Consider the following 19198-nt stretch of genomic DNA (forward strand, 5'->3'; position numbering starts at 1 on the left):
GGCTTCTGATTAGTGGGAATTTGGGTTCATTTTTCCCAGTTTGCGCTGTTTCAAAATCGTTTGCTTATGTGATCTGTAAAATGATTTTTCTACCGAATTTAAGCCTAATTTTGTAGTATAATTCTTTGTTTTGGATTTTCGGGCCTTTAAAAAAGATTTTTGGCTACTTGAACGTTGCTAAAGTGGCTTCAACGAGTATAGAAATAATTGAAATTTTGATTTTAACAGCTTCCAGAAACGCGAAATTTGAGTCACAGTAATTTTAGATTTATTATAAGTTACCTTTCTTCTACGGTGTTTTTCCTCTAGAGACCACTTTTCACTTTTCATCATTTTTACTCCTTACTATCAACTTTACGTATACTCTACTGTAAGTCTAAGGTAAACTAGCAGTGGTAGCAGACAAACGTGTGCGCTATGAGATTGGTTATAGAAAGGTACCGCTGAAGAAAAAATTGCATGCAAGACGGGCTTTGGTAGTACCGAATTCACATGCGAAACAAATGTTGTTTGATGTTCCTTAGAACATAAACTTTGGGTATGGCGGACGTGACGAGATAAGAGGAAGTTACCTACTTGTGATGATTTTAGTAATGAACAATACTATTTAGCAGTTTTTTTTTATTATTTACTCATTCAGGCAAGCTGCAAGCGAGCGTTTACGCTACTTGGAATACAAACTCTAGTTTAGTTTTATTTCCCTTTGAATTTGCAAAGTTTCTTTGGGATGTCACTTTTCCCTTTGAAAATTAGTTAAAGCGATAGAGATTGCTTTTTTATCATCGAAACCGGAATCCTTTGTATAAAAGCAGTCATTTATTACTGCACGGTTTCTCGTGAACTATCAATATAGGCCACCTTGACGTAAGTCAATGACAATGAGGCTTCGTTAGCATCTGGATGTACACGCTCGTGAAAAGTAACACGGCGAATGAATTAGTTTTAATTCAATTTCATAAGTTGCATGGAAACGTCAAAAAATGAATACCGCATTTGGTGATGCTGTGTAATTTTTACACTGATTTTAGATTAATCTAGAATAACTCATTTTTGAATTTACCACTATAACTCAATTTTGAGTACTAAGCATGAAAAAACGACGCCATTATTTGACACGAGTGAAAAGGCGGCATGATTCAACATTTGTGCGCCATTATTTAGCCTTTGCGGCCGTGTTATCTGTTCTTGTGGCTGTTTGAGTGATTCCAAAAAATGAGAAAATCGCTGAGAAGGTGGTCACGGACATTTTAAAAAGCTTTAAGGTACACATATAAACTTTTTTCATTATTCATTCTAAGGAACCAAAAGTTTTCAGGTTGTTCGTGTCATCAGGAAATTTGTGGGAGAGTAAAATATCAAGTGATTATGCATCACAAAAAAAGAGCAAAATATACTTAAAAAATAAATATAATTAGACACCGTTCAGATAGAATGTAACCTAAGTTTTGTTTTGTTCTGACTGTTACTGGCACAAACCTCCCTTTCTACGCTAACATCACATTTAAAACTGAGTGGTTTTCCATTCTTAAACTGAGTACTTTTAAATTCTGAAAATGGTTAGTCCTAAATTCAAAAATGAATATTTTTCTATTCAAAAACTTGATAGTTCCAAAATCTAAATCGGTGTAGGTTTTAATTTCAAAACTGAGTAGTTTTAAATTCAATAAATGGATAATTTTGTACACATAAACTGATATTTTTTAAGAACTAAATGAGTTTTATTAAACACAAAAAATGAGTTCAATTGGATACATCATTCTGAATAATAAATACACAGTATTTGCCCATACTATGGTTACACAATTTTGAATAACAACAGAGTTACTCAATTTTCGTGTTGTTCCACTTTTTATGGAAATGAATTGTTTTCTAATCATTTTTGAATTCATTTTAGGGAGCGTGTACAGTTTCCGGGCCCGTGACAATTCAACCGTTTTTTGCCGTTCGTCACGATTTGGTGTCTTCTGCTCTTTGTATGCAGTCCCACCTGGTTATTGTCACTTTGAACTTGGACTGATGCTGCCTGACAGATTCAATTTGAGAGCCACGCTTGTGATCCTGATCACTAATAAAATCCATTCTGACCGCATTTCTCCTTCCGTTGACTGCACGACTCTGAGTTACTTTCCGATGCCACGATGATTTGGTAGAGGATTTTCCAGGTGCTTGCGTAAAATCAATCCGTGACGTTGCTTTTCGGGGGATCGTAAAAAATATTGGATGAAATTATTATTGGGGACAATGATTTTGGTAGCGAAAAAGAGGGAAAATTTTGCTTCTTAGGACAAAAATGAATCATTTCAACCCTACTGGTGTTCTGAAAAGAAACATATCGAGAACTTCGCGACGATAATGACGGTCACTTACTTATCATGCGTTTTATGTATGCAAAATTAAAACAATTAAAACAACCTAAATTTAATAAAAAAATCCCTCTCTAGCGCAAAACTCGTTTACACACCTCTGTTTTAGTACTAATGTTTACTTTTATTGCTTGTGTCTTTCAGACGCACGTTGTGGAGGCCTTCGAGCAGAGTTTGATTAATGTGTCCCAGAAGCTGCAAAAGCTGACCGTTTCCAAAGATCAGAAGGTAATTTTAACGACGCCAAATAAGTTTAAAACCGAGCCTAATTAACCGATATTCGCAGGAGAACGAAATCCAAGAAATGAGACAAACGATCGAACTTCTACGTCAACAGTCGGCCGGAATAGCCGCCACTCAGCTGCTGGCGTTAAGTGCCGCCCATGGAACGACGACCACTGGAACGGCGGTAATTAGCCAGGCGCCTAGCGCCTCTTGCCATAAAATTCGTGTACTAATTGCTTTTACCATTCTAGCAGCCACCACCGCCTCCCCCGAGGAGTGAGAAGAAACGTCACCACAGTGCCGACTCGATGCATTCAGTCAGTTCAACCGGTTCGGTTGCACCGGAAAAACCTAAGAAAAAAGGCGGCCTAAGGCTGTCGCTGACTCGAGCTTTCTCGCGAAGTCACAAGGACCCGAAACCGAATCGACCGGTTAGTCAAGGTTCTACTTCGAGTGTGGAGAATTCTCTCCACGCGTATCGCAGCCGGGAGGATATCTGCGCCTCTCCGGTGTCTTCCAACACCAGTCCAACGCTGAAAGGTATTACAAATTACAGTTCCCAAGCAATTCGTTTTTTAACCCTTCATAATCTCATTTCAGTCGAACACCAACTCGTCTACGATCGCGACGGCAACCCAACCGTAGTCGAACGACTGGTCGAACAGCTACGCGAGAAGGACATGGTCCTCACCGATATTCGACTGGAAGCATTGACCACCGCTTCGCAGGTGGAAAACCTCAAAGATACCGTCATGAAGATGCGCCAGGAAATGATCAACCTGAAACAAAACAACGACCGGCTGCAACACATGGTGACCCGGCGCTCGATAACGGGCAGTGACGGTTCATTGGCCTCTTCCAGCCCACCCAGCTCAGCCACTGATTCACGGCGACTCAGCAGCGCAACGGCTGACCACCCAAACGGACGGCATGCTTTTGATCTGAATTTGGACGAATGCGATGAGGACAGCATCCCTCCGGCACCAGCCCCAGAACCTCTTCCAGAACCACTGAGTCCGGCCTTTATCGCCGATTTATCACCCTCGTCGGAACGTCCGTCAATCGCGGATGGAATCACCGCGTATCCCTCCGAATCGCTAGTGGATAACGTGGAAGGCAAAAAGATTGCCATCGCAGTCTACCTAGGCCAAGCTGATCAGTTTCTCAAGTATCTCGAGACGGTGAACGACGAAGGCAGCCACCCGGAGAGGAACGGCAAAATCAAACAGAATGAGTTTACCATCGCGTTCACGTACGTGTGCGGAAAAACCGGCTGGCAAAGCTTGGACTACATCGTTGGCCGCAGCTTCCGTGATTTCCTCGAGCGTGTCGATCCGGGCGGCAATCTAGGGCTCAGTACGGAATCTATTGCCAGCTATCACTTGGGCGAAGCGAGGCGTTCCCATGAGCTCTACCTACCGGAATTGCTTCCGTACGGATACATCATTGGCAACGTTGACACGCTGTACATTTGCCTGCGGGGCGTCAGTAACGTGGCTCTCGATAGTCTCATCATCAAGAACATGGTGCTGCGCTATAAATCAGCTGCCGTTGTGTCGACCTGAGAACTGACTTTTGACAGGCAAAAAAAATAGCGTTCAAAATAAATCCCACGTCGAATCGAGTGTGCTTTTTTTCGGTTTTCGTTTAAAAATAATAAAACAAACCGATCGCTGGCGATTCTATTTATGATAGTGTAATAACTAACATTTATTAAATGGTCTGTTCAGTTTGGATGAACAGATTTGATTCGTTTTGCAGTCGGCTTTCAATAGTGTAGCGAATTATTTAAATGAGAGTGTACTTTTTTGAGAGGGTTATTACGGTTAGCTACGCGTGTGTCTGCTTGTAAATTATGTTGTGAATTACAATGCTCTAGAATTACATTTCGACATCGGCTAGATAGTGTAAGGGCTTCGGCTAACGAAGCTTAACCCGTGGACAGTTGCGCGTTACAATAAAGTTTGAATGTTGTGGATCATTTCCGAGAAGGTTATTTTGAAAGAAAGTATCACTTAAAAAGATCAGTATTTTCGTACCAGTCGTCAACTCATTTTTAATTTCTAAAATGTACTTGAGTTGCTGATCACTGCACTGCTTTAAATGCTGAGTTTTACTTTGCGATCAAACGAGTTTTAGCCAACATAGGTTGGAAGTTGAAAGAGTGAATTCGAGTGTTCTCTTCACATCTATAAAAAATATATATTTTGCTCTGTTTCCTTCACTTTTCTGCATCAAAGGTGTTGAAACCATTAAAACATTTTTTGACGTTGACTAACGTCTATATCGAAGTTAGGCCCCTGAATTTGAAAATCTAGTAATTCAACCAGGGAAAACCAGAGAAAAGTGGTCAGGTTTTGAGCGCTTATTTTGCAGTCATCTTTAATCAGGTTTTCGAAGTTTTGGCATCAATCGATCAGAAATTCTTTTACGGTTAAATTTATGTAACAGAAACAAACTATTGTTTGAGATACACTATTGAAAAATTGGTAATTAATATCGATTGTCTAAATCATACCGCGCAGCCAATCACTACCTCTCTTCCCAAGCACAGTCGACACTAACGGATACAATCGATCTGACTTTGTTGTTATTGTTGTTGTCACTTTCTGTTTCCGATGTTTATGCTGCTGCTAGCGAAAAAAACCTTGCAAATATGCATCTTTTTGTTGGTGTTAATTTTACGACAGCGGCCGGCGCCCCATCATTCTGATTCCAAAACCGCACCAGTGACATGCGGACGCTAGGTGATAGCAGCTGAAAAGAGGAAATACAAAATAGTACCGGTCATCTCGTGCCGGTTTCACCCTTAATGCTGGTGGCTTTAGTAGTAAATGGCTACTGCAAAACACTTAAATGGCTGGAATTCTGGACGGACTAACCAGGAAACTATAATCGGCAACTGGCACCTTTTGGTGCCTCGAAATTTTGTACAGAAGCGGCTAACTGAATTTTCTGTTTTACCAAATGCTGCTGCTAGCGGAAAAAACCTTGCAAAAATGCATGTTTGTGTTGGTGTTAATATTATGACAGCGGCCGGCGCAGCTTTCAAGAAACATTTGTCTCTACCATTCCATCATCTATGTAGCCCCTCCCTCTTTCTATTTATCTGACGAAGCCTTGGTATAAAACGTATCGTTCGAACATTTCACCCCATCAGTTTCATTATTAAACCGTACCGGATACATACGGACGCTCGGTGTTAGCAGCTAAAAGGAGGAAAAACAAAATAGTACCGGTCATCTCGTGCCGGTTTGACCCGTGATGCTGGTGGCTACTGCAAAATACTAAAATGGCTGGAATTCTGGACGGAAACCAGTAAACAAGAAATAGGCAACTGGCACCTTTTGGTGCCTCGCAGTTTTATAATAGAAGCGGTTAGTTGAATTTTATGTTTTACAATTGCTGTTGCTAGCGGAAAAAAACCTTGCAAAAATGCATGTTTATGTTGATGTTAATTTCACGACAGCGCTAGGTGTTAGCAGCTGAAAGGAGGAAAGACAAAATAGTACCGGTCATCTCGTGCCGGTTTCACCCGTTATGCTGGTGGCTGTTAGTAATAAATGGCTACTGCAAAATACTAAAATGGCTGGAATTCTGGACGAGAATAATCGGAAACTGGTACCTTTTGGAGCCTAGAAATTTTATTACAGAAGTTTTGTAAAAGAAGCGTTGCAATTCCCTCTACTATTAGCTTCAATGGAATTTTTTTTTTTTTTAAGAATACGGTAGTCAACGTCATGCGGTCGTGTCTTGAATACCACCCTCCTACTTTTTGTTGATAATAGGAGTGCTGTTTGCCTATTTCAATTATTTTAAAAGCGAATGTAATTGTAACTGTAATTGTGTGTTTAAGAAGTTCTTTTCTGATTTAGAGTGCTCACTTTTATTTGCTGAGAAGAGATGTAGGTACGCAACTAGATTTTGTATCTAAAAAAACTTATTTTTATAAAAAAATTAGACAGGTCCAAATTTTTTTTATATTTTTAATGAAAGTTTCGATAGTTCCTTGAAAGTGATCTCTTGACAACTTTTCTCTAACTTCTGTCATAACCGTACAACCATGAGACGGCTTTCGGTCGCTGGACATAAAAAAGTCCGTCGGAGGCCGATATTGGTTTCTCTCGAGCCTCTCCCCTTTTATAAAGGTACTTGGTTTTCGATGCAATAATTTCTATCCCAACTCTCCTGCCTCCACTTTTAGTTTATCGCAGATTGCCTTCGCCATCCCAAAGTGTGTCATAATATCGTCGAGGTCGTGTGCGAAACCTATGAGTTAACTACCTCGAAAGCAATGTGAACATTGCGCAGAATAGTCCATCTCCTTGTCTCAACCGCGCTGCGAAGGGATTAGAGAGTGTGCCCGATACGCACACATAAAACATCACTCGATTCAAGATACCTTCGATAATTTGTATCAGTTTATCCGTAAAACCGTAGTCGTGCATCTCGATCGACATCATACACTGCTTTGAAGTTCACAAAGATGTGATGTGTAGGCTCGTTGTATTCCCGGCATTTCTGAAGGATCTGCCGAAAAGTGAAGATTTGATCGGTAGTAGCGCGTGCTTGTGTGAAGCCTTACGAATCCTTTTGCTAGAGGAGAAAGAGAGCAAAATTTAGGAGATGACTTCGCAGGCGGCGTTGAGCAATGTTATGCCACGGTAGTTGCCGATTGTAGCCGATCGGATAACTTCCTTTCCGCCTCCTTCGATTGCTCTGCCATTGAGGTGCTTATCGAAAAACTGCTTTCACCTGTAGTAGACAGCCTCGCGCTCGCCTGTGATCAGGGTTCTCTAGCTCTTACGGGATTGGTTTACCTTCCGGTAAAACTTGCGCGTGTCATTAGCCCAGAACAGTTGCTCCAGCTCTTCACGATCCCTGTCCTCCTGCTAGCGTTTGATTCTCCTCAGAATCGTGGTTCATCTATCGCTTGCTGGTTTGACGGGAAATCAGTCATTTTGTCGGCTTGACGTTGCCTTACTAAGTGCTGTGGGTGCGACCTCTCTGAGCCCCGAGAGTCGAAGTTTCTCCGTGGAAGATAATACCAACTCAAGTAAGCGCGCGCATTTCCCGGTAGCTTGCGGGTTGAGCAAATGCCGGATGCTGGCCCGAGGAGGAGGGTTTTGTCGTGGGTGAAATACCGTAGATAGTTTTGAGCGCACATGTACTGCTACTAGGTGGTGGTCCTAGGTTATATCCACACCTCGGAGGGAGCATATATTTGTGATGTTTGGAAAAAAACCGGCCGTGGTCAATTTGTAGCCAGGTGATCTCCAGGTGGCTTTGTATGGAAAACAAAGTACTTCTAATCATCATGCCTCGAGAAGCTGCGAAGTTGATGCATCATTGGCCGTTGTTGTTAGTGTCGGTGTGTAGGTTGTGAGGCCCTATCACCGATCTTTTCTACCAACCTGGACGTTCATATCCCCGATAACGATGCCTCCAATTGCGCGTAGAACGAGTCCTTCACGAGTGTACGTTGATGTTGATGCTGTAGTTGATGAAACGGTCTTTAATCCTCGAATCTTTTAATCCTCAACAGGTTGATCACGCGATCCTGTATTCATCCACAAAAACCCGTTCCCAGCTCGTAGGTTGTGCCGCCACACATTCTCCACACCTTTTCTTCTTTTCGACAGAGCGCCACGATGTCAAACTTTCGGGGTTCTAACTGCTCAAGCAGCACCCTATCTCCGCCAACAAAATTAAGCGACTTGCAGTTCCAGCACCAAGTTTTCATTCGTGGTTCGCTTTTCGTTGCCTAGGTATAGTGTCGCCAGTTATATTTTCTAGATTGAATCTCGTGTAGGTCGTAGCAAGCTGCGACCGCGAGTGAAAAAGATTTCGCTTGCGATTTTTTTGTGTATTTCTAGAAAATTCGCAAATCTTTTCCGGTTTATCGTGCTAAAGTGTTTAAAAACTTGGAGAGAATGTTAATTCTCATTTTGTTCGCTGTTGTGCGTGGACCTTTTTCGTTTGTCACTGTTTTTGAACCGTGAAGGTCCATCTGCAGAGAAAAAGTGTGCTATTTAGTTTTGAATATTGTTATGTAGTTCGAAATGAAAGCTGCAAACTGGTGCCAAGTGAGAAAAGACGTGACCGGGAACCTGCAATCATAAATGTGTGAAGATTAGTAAACGTTGTGCCAGACTTGATCCATGATCCAGGTGGCGGAGCGCTTTTCCTCGAAAGTGCAAAACATCACCAAGGATACGGTGTATTTGTTTGTGTGCGAGTGGTGAAAAAAAGTAACGGAATGCTTTGTTCGCTGAATGTATAAGATAAGTGCAATGTGTTCAGATTAACAAAAACATTTATTCATAATTTTGCCAGAGGTTAACTGGTTCTTTTTTGGATCTTAAGTAGATTTTTCCTATCTTCCGTGAAATATTAAATAAAAACAAAAGTTTCAAGTAACTAAAACTTTGGCATGTGTTGTGGGTATTTTGTCAAGTTTTATTTCGTGATTCTCTAGCTTTTGAACAAATAATGATTTTTGAGTGACTATTCGTAAATTGAGATGAAACGAATCCATGCTGGTGGTATGCTAATAATGACAATTTTGGCATTTGAAAAAATTTCCTAACTGTTTTATATGCAAATTCGCATTTTGTTGGAATTTTAGGCTTCCCCCAGCTGGTCTTGAGGTACGATTCTGGCCTAACAAGCCAGTCGTCATAGGTTCGAGTCTCGGCTCGGGAGCAACTGTTAGTGTCAGTTTGATCGTAGCGCTAGCCCCACAATTGTCCTGTACACTTAACAGTTGGCTGCGAAGTCTGTATATAATAAACAGAAGGTCGAGTTCCGATACGGAATGTAGTACCAAGGCTTTGCTTTTTTCGGCTTTGGATGCATGGAACTTTGCCAACTTCTGGATTCAATAGGTGATTTAGTTCATTTACGCAAACCAACATATTCGTTTAATGCGTTCAAGTTTACCCTCGCAGTGGTCGGTTTATAACGATTTTTGCACGCGTTATTGTAATTTTACCCAGTATAACTATTTAAATACAATTGACTGAATGTGATATCCCGAAGGACGATTTATATGAGAAAAAATCGCGTAAAAACTTATCACTTCAATGTAACATTGTACCGTTTCGTGTGACTTCTCTTATTTGCGACTCGAATAATATTTTTTCTTCGGTTCCTTAGATATAACCCAGCCGAACATAGACAAATTTCTAAATTATGTGAAAAAAGTTGAAGAGGTTGTTTATAAGATACGACCGCAAGTTTAACGTAGAATTACGACAGCCTGTCTTATGTCAATAAATTTTTTGCAATACCTTTGGAAATACACTCGATTAGGGTTAATCAATTTAATGGTGTGAAGCGGTATATTTTTCGTATATTATTTTTGCTTAAAAATAATATACGAAATCCGTTGGAAACTGACTGAGTTTAAAACATATGAAAGTGGGCAATATTCGTGATGCTCTCGATGTTTTCGGTTTTACAATTTGTACCCCTATATGTGATGCCGTAAGATTAATTCTTCGTCGAAAGTGCACTAATTGACGTGCTCATGCTGACTCTGTTGAAAGGAAAATTAAAAATGAGTAGAAATCGTATTAATCAATTCATAAATGTTTAAAATCTGTTGTATTTACCAGGCAATTGAACTGTGCAGTAACAGTTTACGATTTCAGCCTTGTGGAATGTTTGAAACAAAGCAGAAAGAATTTTCATTTTGCGAAGGTATCGTCGGAATCCTCGGTCAAGTACATTAATACAAAGATTGTTTGTATTTCTTGGAGCTGTAAGAAGACATAGCTTTACCGGAGGAAGGCCGGAACCCTCAATCGGCCAAACCCCCCTTCTGTAGATTGTTATGAACCATGCGTATGATCGAGATTCTGTAAGAAGTGACTGGTTTGTAATGGTGAAAACTTAGTAAATTGACTTTTACTTACATTTTCTACAACTTAAGCACAGGAAGAACAAGATGGTATAGTGTAGAATCGTACGTGCTATGAGCATGTGTATTACGTTTACTAAACAGATCCTGAACACTAATTTTTTGATTGATTGGTGAAGTATTAACCAAACTTTTGATAAAACGATTGGCTTATCTTTCCAGTAAAACCAGTGAAAAAATTACATTAAGATCAATTGGAAAAGATGCGGCTATCCAATCACGAGCTCACTTTCTACTCTAAACCGGAAAGAACTCTCATAAAGTCAACAATATAGCGTGGCTTGAAAGAAGAAAGTGTTCTCGTTCTCGTGTCGTATATAAGGGTCGAAATTCTGCTGTGATGGCAAACTATAACCGTCTTTTCTAAGACGTTACATCCTTGTTAATGAAGTGTTGTGAATTTTCTGAAACGGACTCATCATCGTGAGCAGAACGTGCCGAACTTTTCTGTTTGAAATGGGATTTGTTTCGCATATTTCGCCGGTTATGCACAGTATCAACGAATCGTAATGAACATCACACTGCAATTGCAGCAGCATCAAATCACAGTTGCAGTTTAATAATAATTATTCATTATGCTCTTCCAAATACATTTAGTAGTCTTGAGAAAGGCCGATTGCAGCAATTGCAATTTTTATTCAATTATCGCATAAATGCTTCATGGTTAGATAGTGTGCGATATCCGCCCTGACATAATAAATTTTTCGAACGTTGTGGAATGATATAACTGGAAAAAGAGGTGTGACTTAATTATTTCCAGTTATACCATTCTACAACGTTCGAAAAATTTTATTTCGAATGTCGTTATACTGATGTACGAAAAATACATCTCATTCATTCTGGCTTAGAGCAATCTTTTGATAGGCTCCGCCTTTATTTCCAGTTTCTACAGTTTGTCTCAGTTTCGTAACACGGATGTACAAAAATGATTTCTTGTGGACATTCTGTCGAGCCGGACCGATAGAGCTCTCATAAAGACAACAAAATAACATGTATTGTGTCGTGTTGCGCGGCTTGAAAAAAGAAAATGTTCCCGTCCCCGCACAGTGGTTTAAAACGCGAAAAACGTGATCGTCAGCCTTTTGAGTATAAAAATGCCATTTAAATGCTACAGTGTATTCGACAATGTTTTGTAAATCTTAAGGGGCATCTTTTGATGCAAATAAATTTCTGATTAATTCACTTAAAAGTGAGATAGAAATTTAATTTTTTCATTTACTTATCAAATCAAAACGATGTCTCCAGCAAACTTGTAGACAATCTTATGTAGAAAAACTTTGCTGAACACACTTTGGTTCTATCTCTTGAAAATCGACCACGTACAGGTAATTTTATACACAGACATCCTTAAAGTTCCTAGAAATCGAAAAATACCAAATAAATTTTTCTGGAGTGATTTTAGAGGCCTACTATGCTCTAGACATTTTTTCATATTTAAAAAATACATCATTTTTCCGAACATACCTCGGGCAAATTTTCAGTTTTTTCATAGGGTTTAGGACATTTGAGATAAAAAATGCACTTTTTCAAAATAAAATTTCTTGAAAAGCTACAAAAAGCTGCAAAAACAACAGTCTTCACTCGGAAGATGGGGATTAGTACTAGCTTCCCTAGGTGGTTTCACTAGTTTCTTGCAGTCTCTTAAAGGCTTGGGCGTGGGTAAAAAAATTAGTTTTTTTTTGTTTTTCGGCGTTCTTTCATGTTTTTTTTCTAAAAAGATGTACAGAAACGAAACGATTTTTGATTTTTCATCAAAAAGTATGAAAAACGTTTATATTTTCGGCTTTGTGCATTATTTGGAAACCATAAAAATAGAAAAAACTGTTTTTTTTTCTGAATTTAATGGTTATGTCACTAGTGTATGCAAATGCCAATGTTTTTTTTAGCAAAATTAGCAACATCCTTTGACGTTTTTCCAATGCTTGAATTCTGAAAAGAAACTGTCAGCTCAGAAACAGATACTCCTTATTCATTTTTTAATTTTGTACATACGGAGGTATTTCGGTATGTACTAGGTACTTCCGTATGGACAAAATTAAAAAAAAAATAAGGTTATCTATCTCTGAGCTGACATTTTCCTTTCAGAATTCAAGCATTGGGAATACGTCAAAGAATGATGCTAATTTCGTTAAAAAAAAACCTTGGCATTTGCATACTCTAGTGACATAACAATTATTTTCGGAAAAAAATCATTTTTTTCTATTTTCATGTTTTCCAAATAATGCACAGTGCAGTAAATATAAATGATTCTCGTACTGTAGTCAATCATATAATTGTAGAGCACCAGAAGGTGCTATTATATTTCACAACAGTAACAACACTGGCAAGTTTGTTCAATTATCATTATTTCGGATAACCATTCGCCGATGATTCTAGTTCTCCCGTTTTCTTTAGTAGAATTGCCTGCCTTTTCCAACAATTCTGCAGCTACCAGAAACTCCATAACAGCCGCCAGATAGACGAATGCTTAAGTATCAACGCGCCCAGCGCGATCAGCCAGAAATTGAAACCCGGCTATTCTTTCTTCGTCACGATCAGCAACCAACGTCCGTGTGGTATCGGTACAGCCATGGAATGAATTGTACATAAAACACAAAGCGCGTATTCCTAGTCAACTAGGTGTATTCTGTCGACCTTATTAGGGAAAGGAGCATTGTGCGACCAATCAGAGGTCCACATTTGCGTTCGACAAGGCTTGACAATTTTCAATAGTGCAATAGCTCGAACAATCGGATTACAATTTTCTGCATTTGGACGGGTGCTTAGATGATTTTCCAATTGATTGCTGCAAAAAGGACGGAAATCGGTTGGAAACTGACTGAGTTTAAAACGCTTGAAATTGGACAATTTTCGTGACGATCTCGATGTTTTTGGTTTTTTGAAATTGGATCTTTGTATTGAAATTCGTCCCCTGTTTATGTTGCCGTAAGACGTAATTCTACGTCAAAAAAACACGCACACGTGTGCCTGGTCTCAACAACATCTCTGAATGTTGGTTTGAACCGGATTCAAAACATAGAATCTAATACACTTGTAATATTTACTAGACTAACCCCCCCCCCCTCCACACACACACACACACACACACACTCGTGTGTGGTCCCAACAATAAATTTGGAGTTTGTTGGTTTAATTCGGTTCTAAAAATTAAATATGACAACTTGTAGTCCTCTTCAGTAAACCCCACAAATTTTTGAGTGGCTGCAGGAGTCTTCAGTATAAATCAGATCCACATCGTGTAGTACAGTATTTTGCAGTTGACTGAAATATGCCACTTACTGAGCTTACTGAGTGTCCCCAACAGCATACCGTTTTTTTCGGTTTAAATCGGCCTTGAATCAGACAATTTTGTGCTCTAGTAAAATAAATCGCTCACGCGAGGACCTCACAGCATTATTAATGTCTGTTAGTTTAAACCAGTAATGAATATAAATAAGCTTAGTGTGCATCTCTAATCAGCCGACTGAACGGGGAATAAACCGAAAATAGTATAATCGAATCGGGTATAAATTATAAATATGATCGCATCACTTATCAAAGTGAATCCTGATCCAACTTACCCTTCCCTACTAACAAAAACCTCCTTCCTGTGGCCTTTGTGGAGATACAGAGGTTGACACGGTCTCCAAATAGCAAGGGTCACACTAACATCCTTTCCCTCAGCCCACCTGATTGCAAGGACGTGGCCGGCATCGTTATTGACCCTTCAAAGTATTGAGTCACTAAAACTTGTACAATGGTCGGTCACTCCCAGCCCCATTGATTTGATTCACTGTGCAATTTTACTGATTCGGATCAATAACGGAGTGCAACCATTGATATGTGCAGTCAGTCAAGCTAAGCTAAGCCACGCTACCAAATCTCGTGATGGGATTGCCATCTTGGATATAGCATTCATGAAAACACGTTTCTTAATTCAGCCGCTGCTTCGTATCAGACGCTGTTGTGTGCCGCCCCTATTTTGGAAAAAGACGCTCAGAAAAGTTGGGATTTCTGCTGCCCTGTCAGCATGCGACCGTGGTCTCACCACGGGTTGGTTACCATGATCTTCGCTTGGTTTTTCGTATCCCGAATGGTGGCACGAGGAGGTAGGGATATCATTTACCAACCAATTGTTCAATCATGATTCAAGCCAAACGCAAGAACAGCTTGCTTTGGTATTAAAAGTTACCCGGTAAGTGATTTTCAAGCGAATGCATACTTTGAAAATGATTAAAAAAGGGATTTGGGTTACTTATGATTAGAAGTCAAGGAACGTGAAAAACTCCAACGGCAAATATGATAGTAGTAAAGTTGTAAAAACTTACATAGAAGGTAACTTCTCCAAAATAAAGTTGTATTTTTATTCAAAAGAACACATAATAAACAGTAGTGGGTTTGTTTTAGTGACGATACCGTTAGAGGATTCCCAAGTGTTCGTCAGCTTATTTGACATCAACACTTCCATTTCCGTTTCCTAGCGTCTCAATTGTAGTAGTCCTTTTGTTTCTAACTGTCTGCTTTCAGGTATTCCTACCGGTAGCTGAGTAAGTCAAGCTAGACAAAGCCTTTCCTAAGGATATTCTTGGCTGTTTGAAGTGCTCTCTAACTTAGCCCGTTGCTTTGCGGGTAGTACGGGTTAACGTCACGTGTTCAAAGTCCCAAGTTGCTGCAAACTGTTTAAATAACCGTTGACAAAGACAAAGACTAAGTTCCAAAGTAACTAGGGCACGTCCGTCAGTTCCAATACTTACTTCCAAGTGTTTCCGGTATTGAGATGCAATTCTTGAAGATTATACCTTCCAACGAAGACGACTTATCTCTGGAATTCCAATACGAACGAAGATCAGCATCGACCCGTGAGACTTCTTCTGGCCATCTTTCGTTTAGGGAGCGAACCAACTTCAACATCACTTCAGATCTTTCGGTTTCAACAACAATTTGTTCCATTCATGGCTTCGTCACGCTGAACACTATATGCACTCCCAACTCATTCGCGTTGATCTCTTTCGGGTTGTTGACGTCACGGTTCAGCGTATCAGCAATCGGTACGTTCTCTCCTTTAACGCTGGGCCCAATGTTTTATAATCCTTTAAGTCTCGGAGAAGCTTTATCCAAAGGTTTCCTAGAAATTGATTTCTGAGGGTCATGGTCCGTTTCAATTGCTTCTGGCCTTCCGAAGATGTACGAATGGAATTTCTGACATACGAGTCTTACTTTGAACGCTTTCTTCTCTTTTAAGGTAAAACGGCGTTAGAGCTTTGAAGGCATAAGCCTTCAAGGGTGTCCTTATTGCAGCAGCAAGAATGATCTCACGCTGTTTCGTAAGCAAATGATGTTTGGCTCTAGATTCTTTCTGCAGTTTCCACAATTATCGCGAAAGATCTACACAGGATATTCTTATTTATTTTCGTCGAATCAATACACAGGCGAATCTTCTTATCCTGGCCGACCACTAGGAAGTTATCTACCTACGGAGTTGGCTCTTCTTACTTCCGTATCGCTTTTTCGATCATCATGTCCTCTAGCTCTTGCTTGATCTCCTCTTGAATCTCGAAGTTCGCGTCCGGCTGACTCAGAAAACAATATCATGTATTTTCTTTTCTTAACGCAGTTTTAAAGTGTATTCGAATTTTTTAACCAACGGGTGTTAGGTTATGTTTTACTTCTTTGCGTTTAACAACCCTTTTCATCGTAAATTAACCTTCTACATTGTTCCAGTGTCCATTGTACTAAACGATGGACTTCGTCGATAAGTTTTCCAATTTACTCAATATGTTGGAATCAGTTCCAACGGTAAAAAGAAGTGATTTCTACGATTTTCATTCCAAGTTGGCTGCACTGGTATATAATGGCGTCCAAGCGTTATCTGCCAAAGTCAGAAGTGTTCAGTATACTATTTTATCATCGGAAGACTTACAAACGATCGATTGCAAATCGTAAAAATTAATTATTATCATCGAATTTTGTGCTCTGTGAAAAATGTGTTGCGCCTGCTTCGGTAAATTTATGATCGTCAGGATCGAACTTGTGAAACCACAATTAAAGGTGTTATTACCAGCTTCCTTGAGATGAGCTACTAGCTCAATTTTCCGCTAGGCCGGCCGTTCTTGGGAAATTCAATTTTTTCAATAATTTGCCTACTCTACTTGTGACCTACACTCTCAATGTTTGTGGTCGCTACCAGAAATTTCTTTAATAAATTCTGCAGATGAAAGTGAAATTGGTTTTTTTAACAGTTTTCTGATGTATTAGAGATCGTTTTCAATTAAAAGAAATTTTGAATTTATTTTCACTACGTAACTTGAAAGCTGACTTGCATGCAAGTCCTTGCGCGATTTGTCCTTGCGCATTTAACCCGGGTCATTATAGTATGCTAGGGATACCATCCGTCCTGATTTAGCAGGACATGTCCTGATTTTGAGACCCGTTTGGAGCGTCCTGATTTATTTTAAATATTTTAGCATTTGTCCTGATTTTTCTGGATGTTCAGAAATGTTGAAGATTGTTCAGTACTTTAACTTTGACTCTGGAAAGAAACAGACTCATTTTGAATGATTTTTTTTTCTATGGTTGAATTTTTAAAATTGTCTAGTCGTTGCAACCTTTAACTATCTGACTTTTGGGTCTCAAAGCTATCCAGCTTTTTATGTACCATAATGGCGGTCGCTATGATGCGTGTTCTTAATAAGGCAATCCACGAGACAGTTTCGATCAGCTGATTTCAGTATGTTTTCAACTTTTGACAGTTATATGTATGTTCGATCGGTCGCAACTTGGATGCAATCCGGGTCAAAAGGCGTGAAAAACAAATGTTATCCGACCGGTAGCTCTAGTGTCGCGATTGTCATTCCTTCATATAAGAATAAAAATCACTTGATATCTCTACCGACATTTGCGGCTTGAGAAACAACCATAATAACAAACGTACAAGCAGTGCGAACCTGTCTGCTAACGTCAGTTTTAGGATTTCTAAGAAATTTGCAACACATATGTTGCAAGATTTATTTCTCTTATGATAAAATTTGTTAGACTTCAAATTGACGTAAGCAGAGTTGTCAAAAGGGTGGGTGAGTTAATACGAACATTGTGTTTTAGCGTCCGCCATTATGGCGCGTAAAAAGCTGGATACCAGTTTTTAAATATCATTCAAAAAGGCGCGTTTTCTGAGTAAAAAGTGATTTTTAAAAAAATGTTTATCGTTTTCCTTCGCTTTTTGAATGAAGAATAAAAAACTGGTCTAAAGGTCTTAAATGACATTGCGCACACGTACGGTATATGGGAGAACTGTCATTTAAGGTATTTCGAGCAGTTTGTTATTCTTCATTTAAAAATCGAAAGACAACAATACACATTTTTTTAAATCATGTCTTGCTCAGAACATCGCACTCTTTCAACTGATATATAAAAATCAGAAAAAAAAGCCTAAAAAACATTAGGACCCAATTTTAAACCGTTTACGTGTGCTGCATTTTTTAGGTATCTAATAACGCCTAATGAAGTGCAAATCTCAAATTACGAGTTTTATTTATTGATACCTCAAAAAAAGAAAACGCCTCATATCAAATTTGTACCGAGAAAAAAGTTGTCCTGATTTTCAACTCCGACCGAATGGTAACCCTATAGTATGCATTCGCTAGTTTGCTGTTGTTCTTACACAAATGCTGTCATTTGCGACGACATTCAACATCACCGATGGTCGTCAGATTGCCATCGGTGCGAACCTTTACCCACGTCGAATCTTTGAAATTTTTGTTCCGAAAGCTGGGCGAAACTATTCAATATGCAAAAAAATAAACCTGGATGCAACTTGTGCGATCTTGTGCGATCAGCGCTGACACCAACTCGTCGTTCCAGTTATCCCGGTTTATATGAGCGCGCTTGCCGACCGGTTTCCGAGAGGATGATGTTGCTTGCATTTGCTTGATTTTTTTCGGCAAATGCTCAGTATATACTGACACATCGCCGTAGCTCTCAAACACTTCACCTAAATCCGAATAGCAGGTATCCACATCCATAACCTCCATTTCATAAAATTACCACAAAATTAGACAACCAAGAACAAATTGAAACCGCACCGAAAACAAGTAGGTATAATTAAAACAATAGCAAAAAATGTGACATTTGCCGATCGCGCCTTCTTACCGCTTTTCGTGAGAACGTCACAAAAATTAAATAGCATGACGACAAGAACGGCGCGATTGCGCCTTCCTTGCAGACGAGTGGAAGGTGGTAGATGCTAGAAGGCTAGAATTACAAGGTATCAAGAGGGTACTGACGACAAATTTCGTCAGAATGGCGTTGTCACGCCGTGTGTGAATTCGGGCCTTCATGCAATACATCATGTATTGTATTATACATACATGTTGGATCTTCCTGCGCTTACTTTGTTGAAAATAAAATTATGTCAATACCCTAGTGGAAACTAGCTAAACCACGACGCTATAATAAACTTTTTCAATTCTAAATTTATAGCTTGCTTTTTGTCAGGCACAGAAACAAACGAATTCGAACATTTTATAGCACGCCACACTCCGTGAACAAACTCCGTTTCCAACTGCAACGCCACAACGGCTGGAACTCACTCTCTGTTTACACAGCAACACTCGCCACCCGCCACCCGGTCAGCAATCAAACCAACCCAAAACCGGAAGGAAGTTGGGTGCCTCTCCAGTCCCGAAACAGGGAGAGCAACATAAACACGGAA

The 19198-nt window shown here is 39.7% G+C and overlaps 1 protein-coding gene across 3 annotated transcripts in view; it reads left to right on the forward strand.

Moving 5' to 3' along the window:
• Positions 1–4569, forward strand: part of LOC129731023 (protein sickie-like) — a 100852-nt gene extending 96283 nt beyond the window's left edge. For 2 of the 3 annotated variants that reach the window (XM_055690731.1, XM_055690732.1), the window contains exons 3-6: positions 2508–2591; positions 2650–2772; positions 2840–3128; positions 3189–4569. In XM_055690731.1, the coding sequence (XP_055546706.1) occupies positions 2508–2591; positions 2650–2772; positions 2840–3128; positions 3189–4153 (1461 nt within the window). In that variant the 3' untranslated portion in view covers positions 4154–4569. The remainder of the gene's footprint in view (positions 1–2507; positions 2592–2649; positions 2773–2839; positions 3129–3188) is intronic. The other variant, XM_055690733.1, reaches the window with a different exon arrangement.
• The last annotated feature ends 14629 nt before the right edge of the window (positions 4570–19198 follow it).

The sequence above is a fragment of the Wyeomyia smithii genome, chromosome 3 (genome assembly GCF_029784165.1).
Source record: "Wyeomyia smithii strain HCP4-BCI-WySm-NY-G18 chromosome 3, ASM2978416v1, whole genome shotgun sequence".
Lineage (NCBI taxonomy): Eukaryota > Metazoa > Arthropoda > Insecta > Diptera > Culicidae > Wyeomyia > Wyeomyia smithii.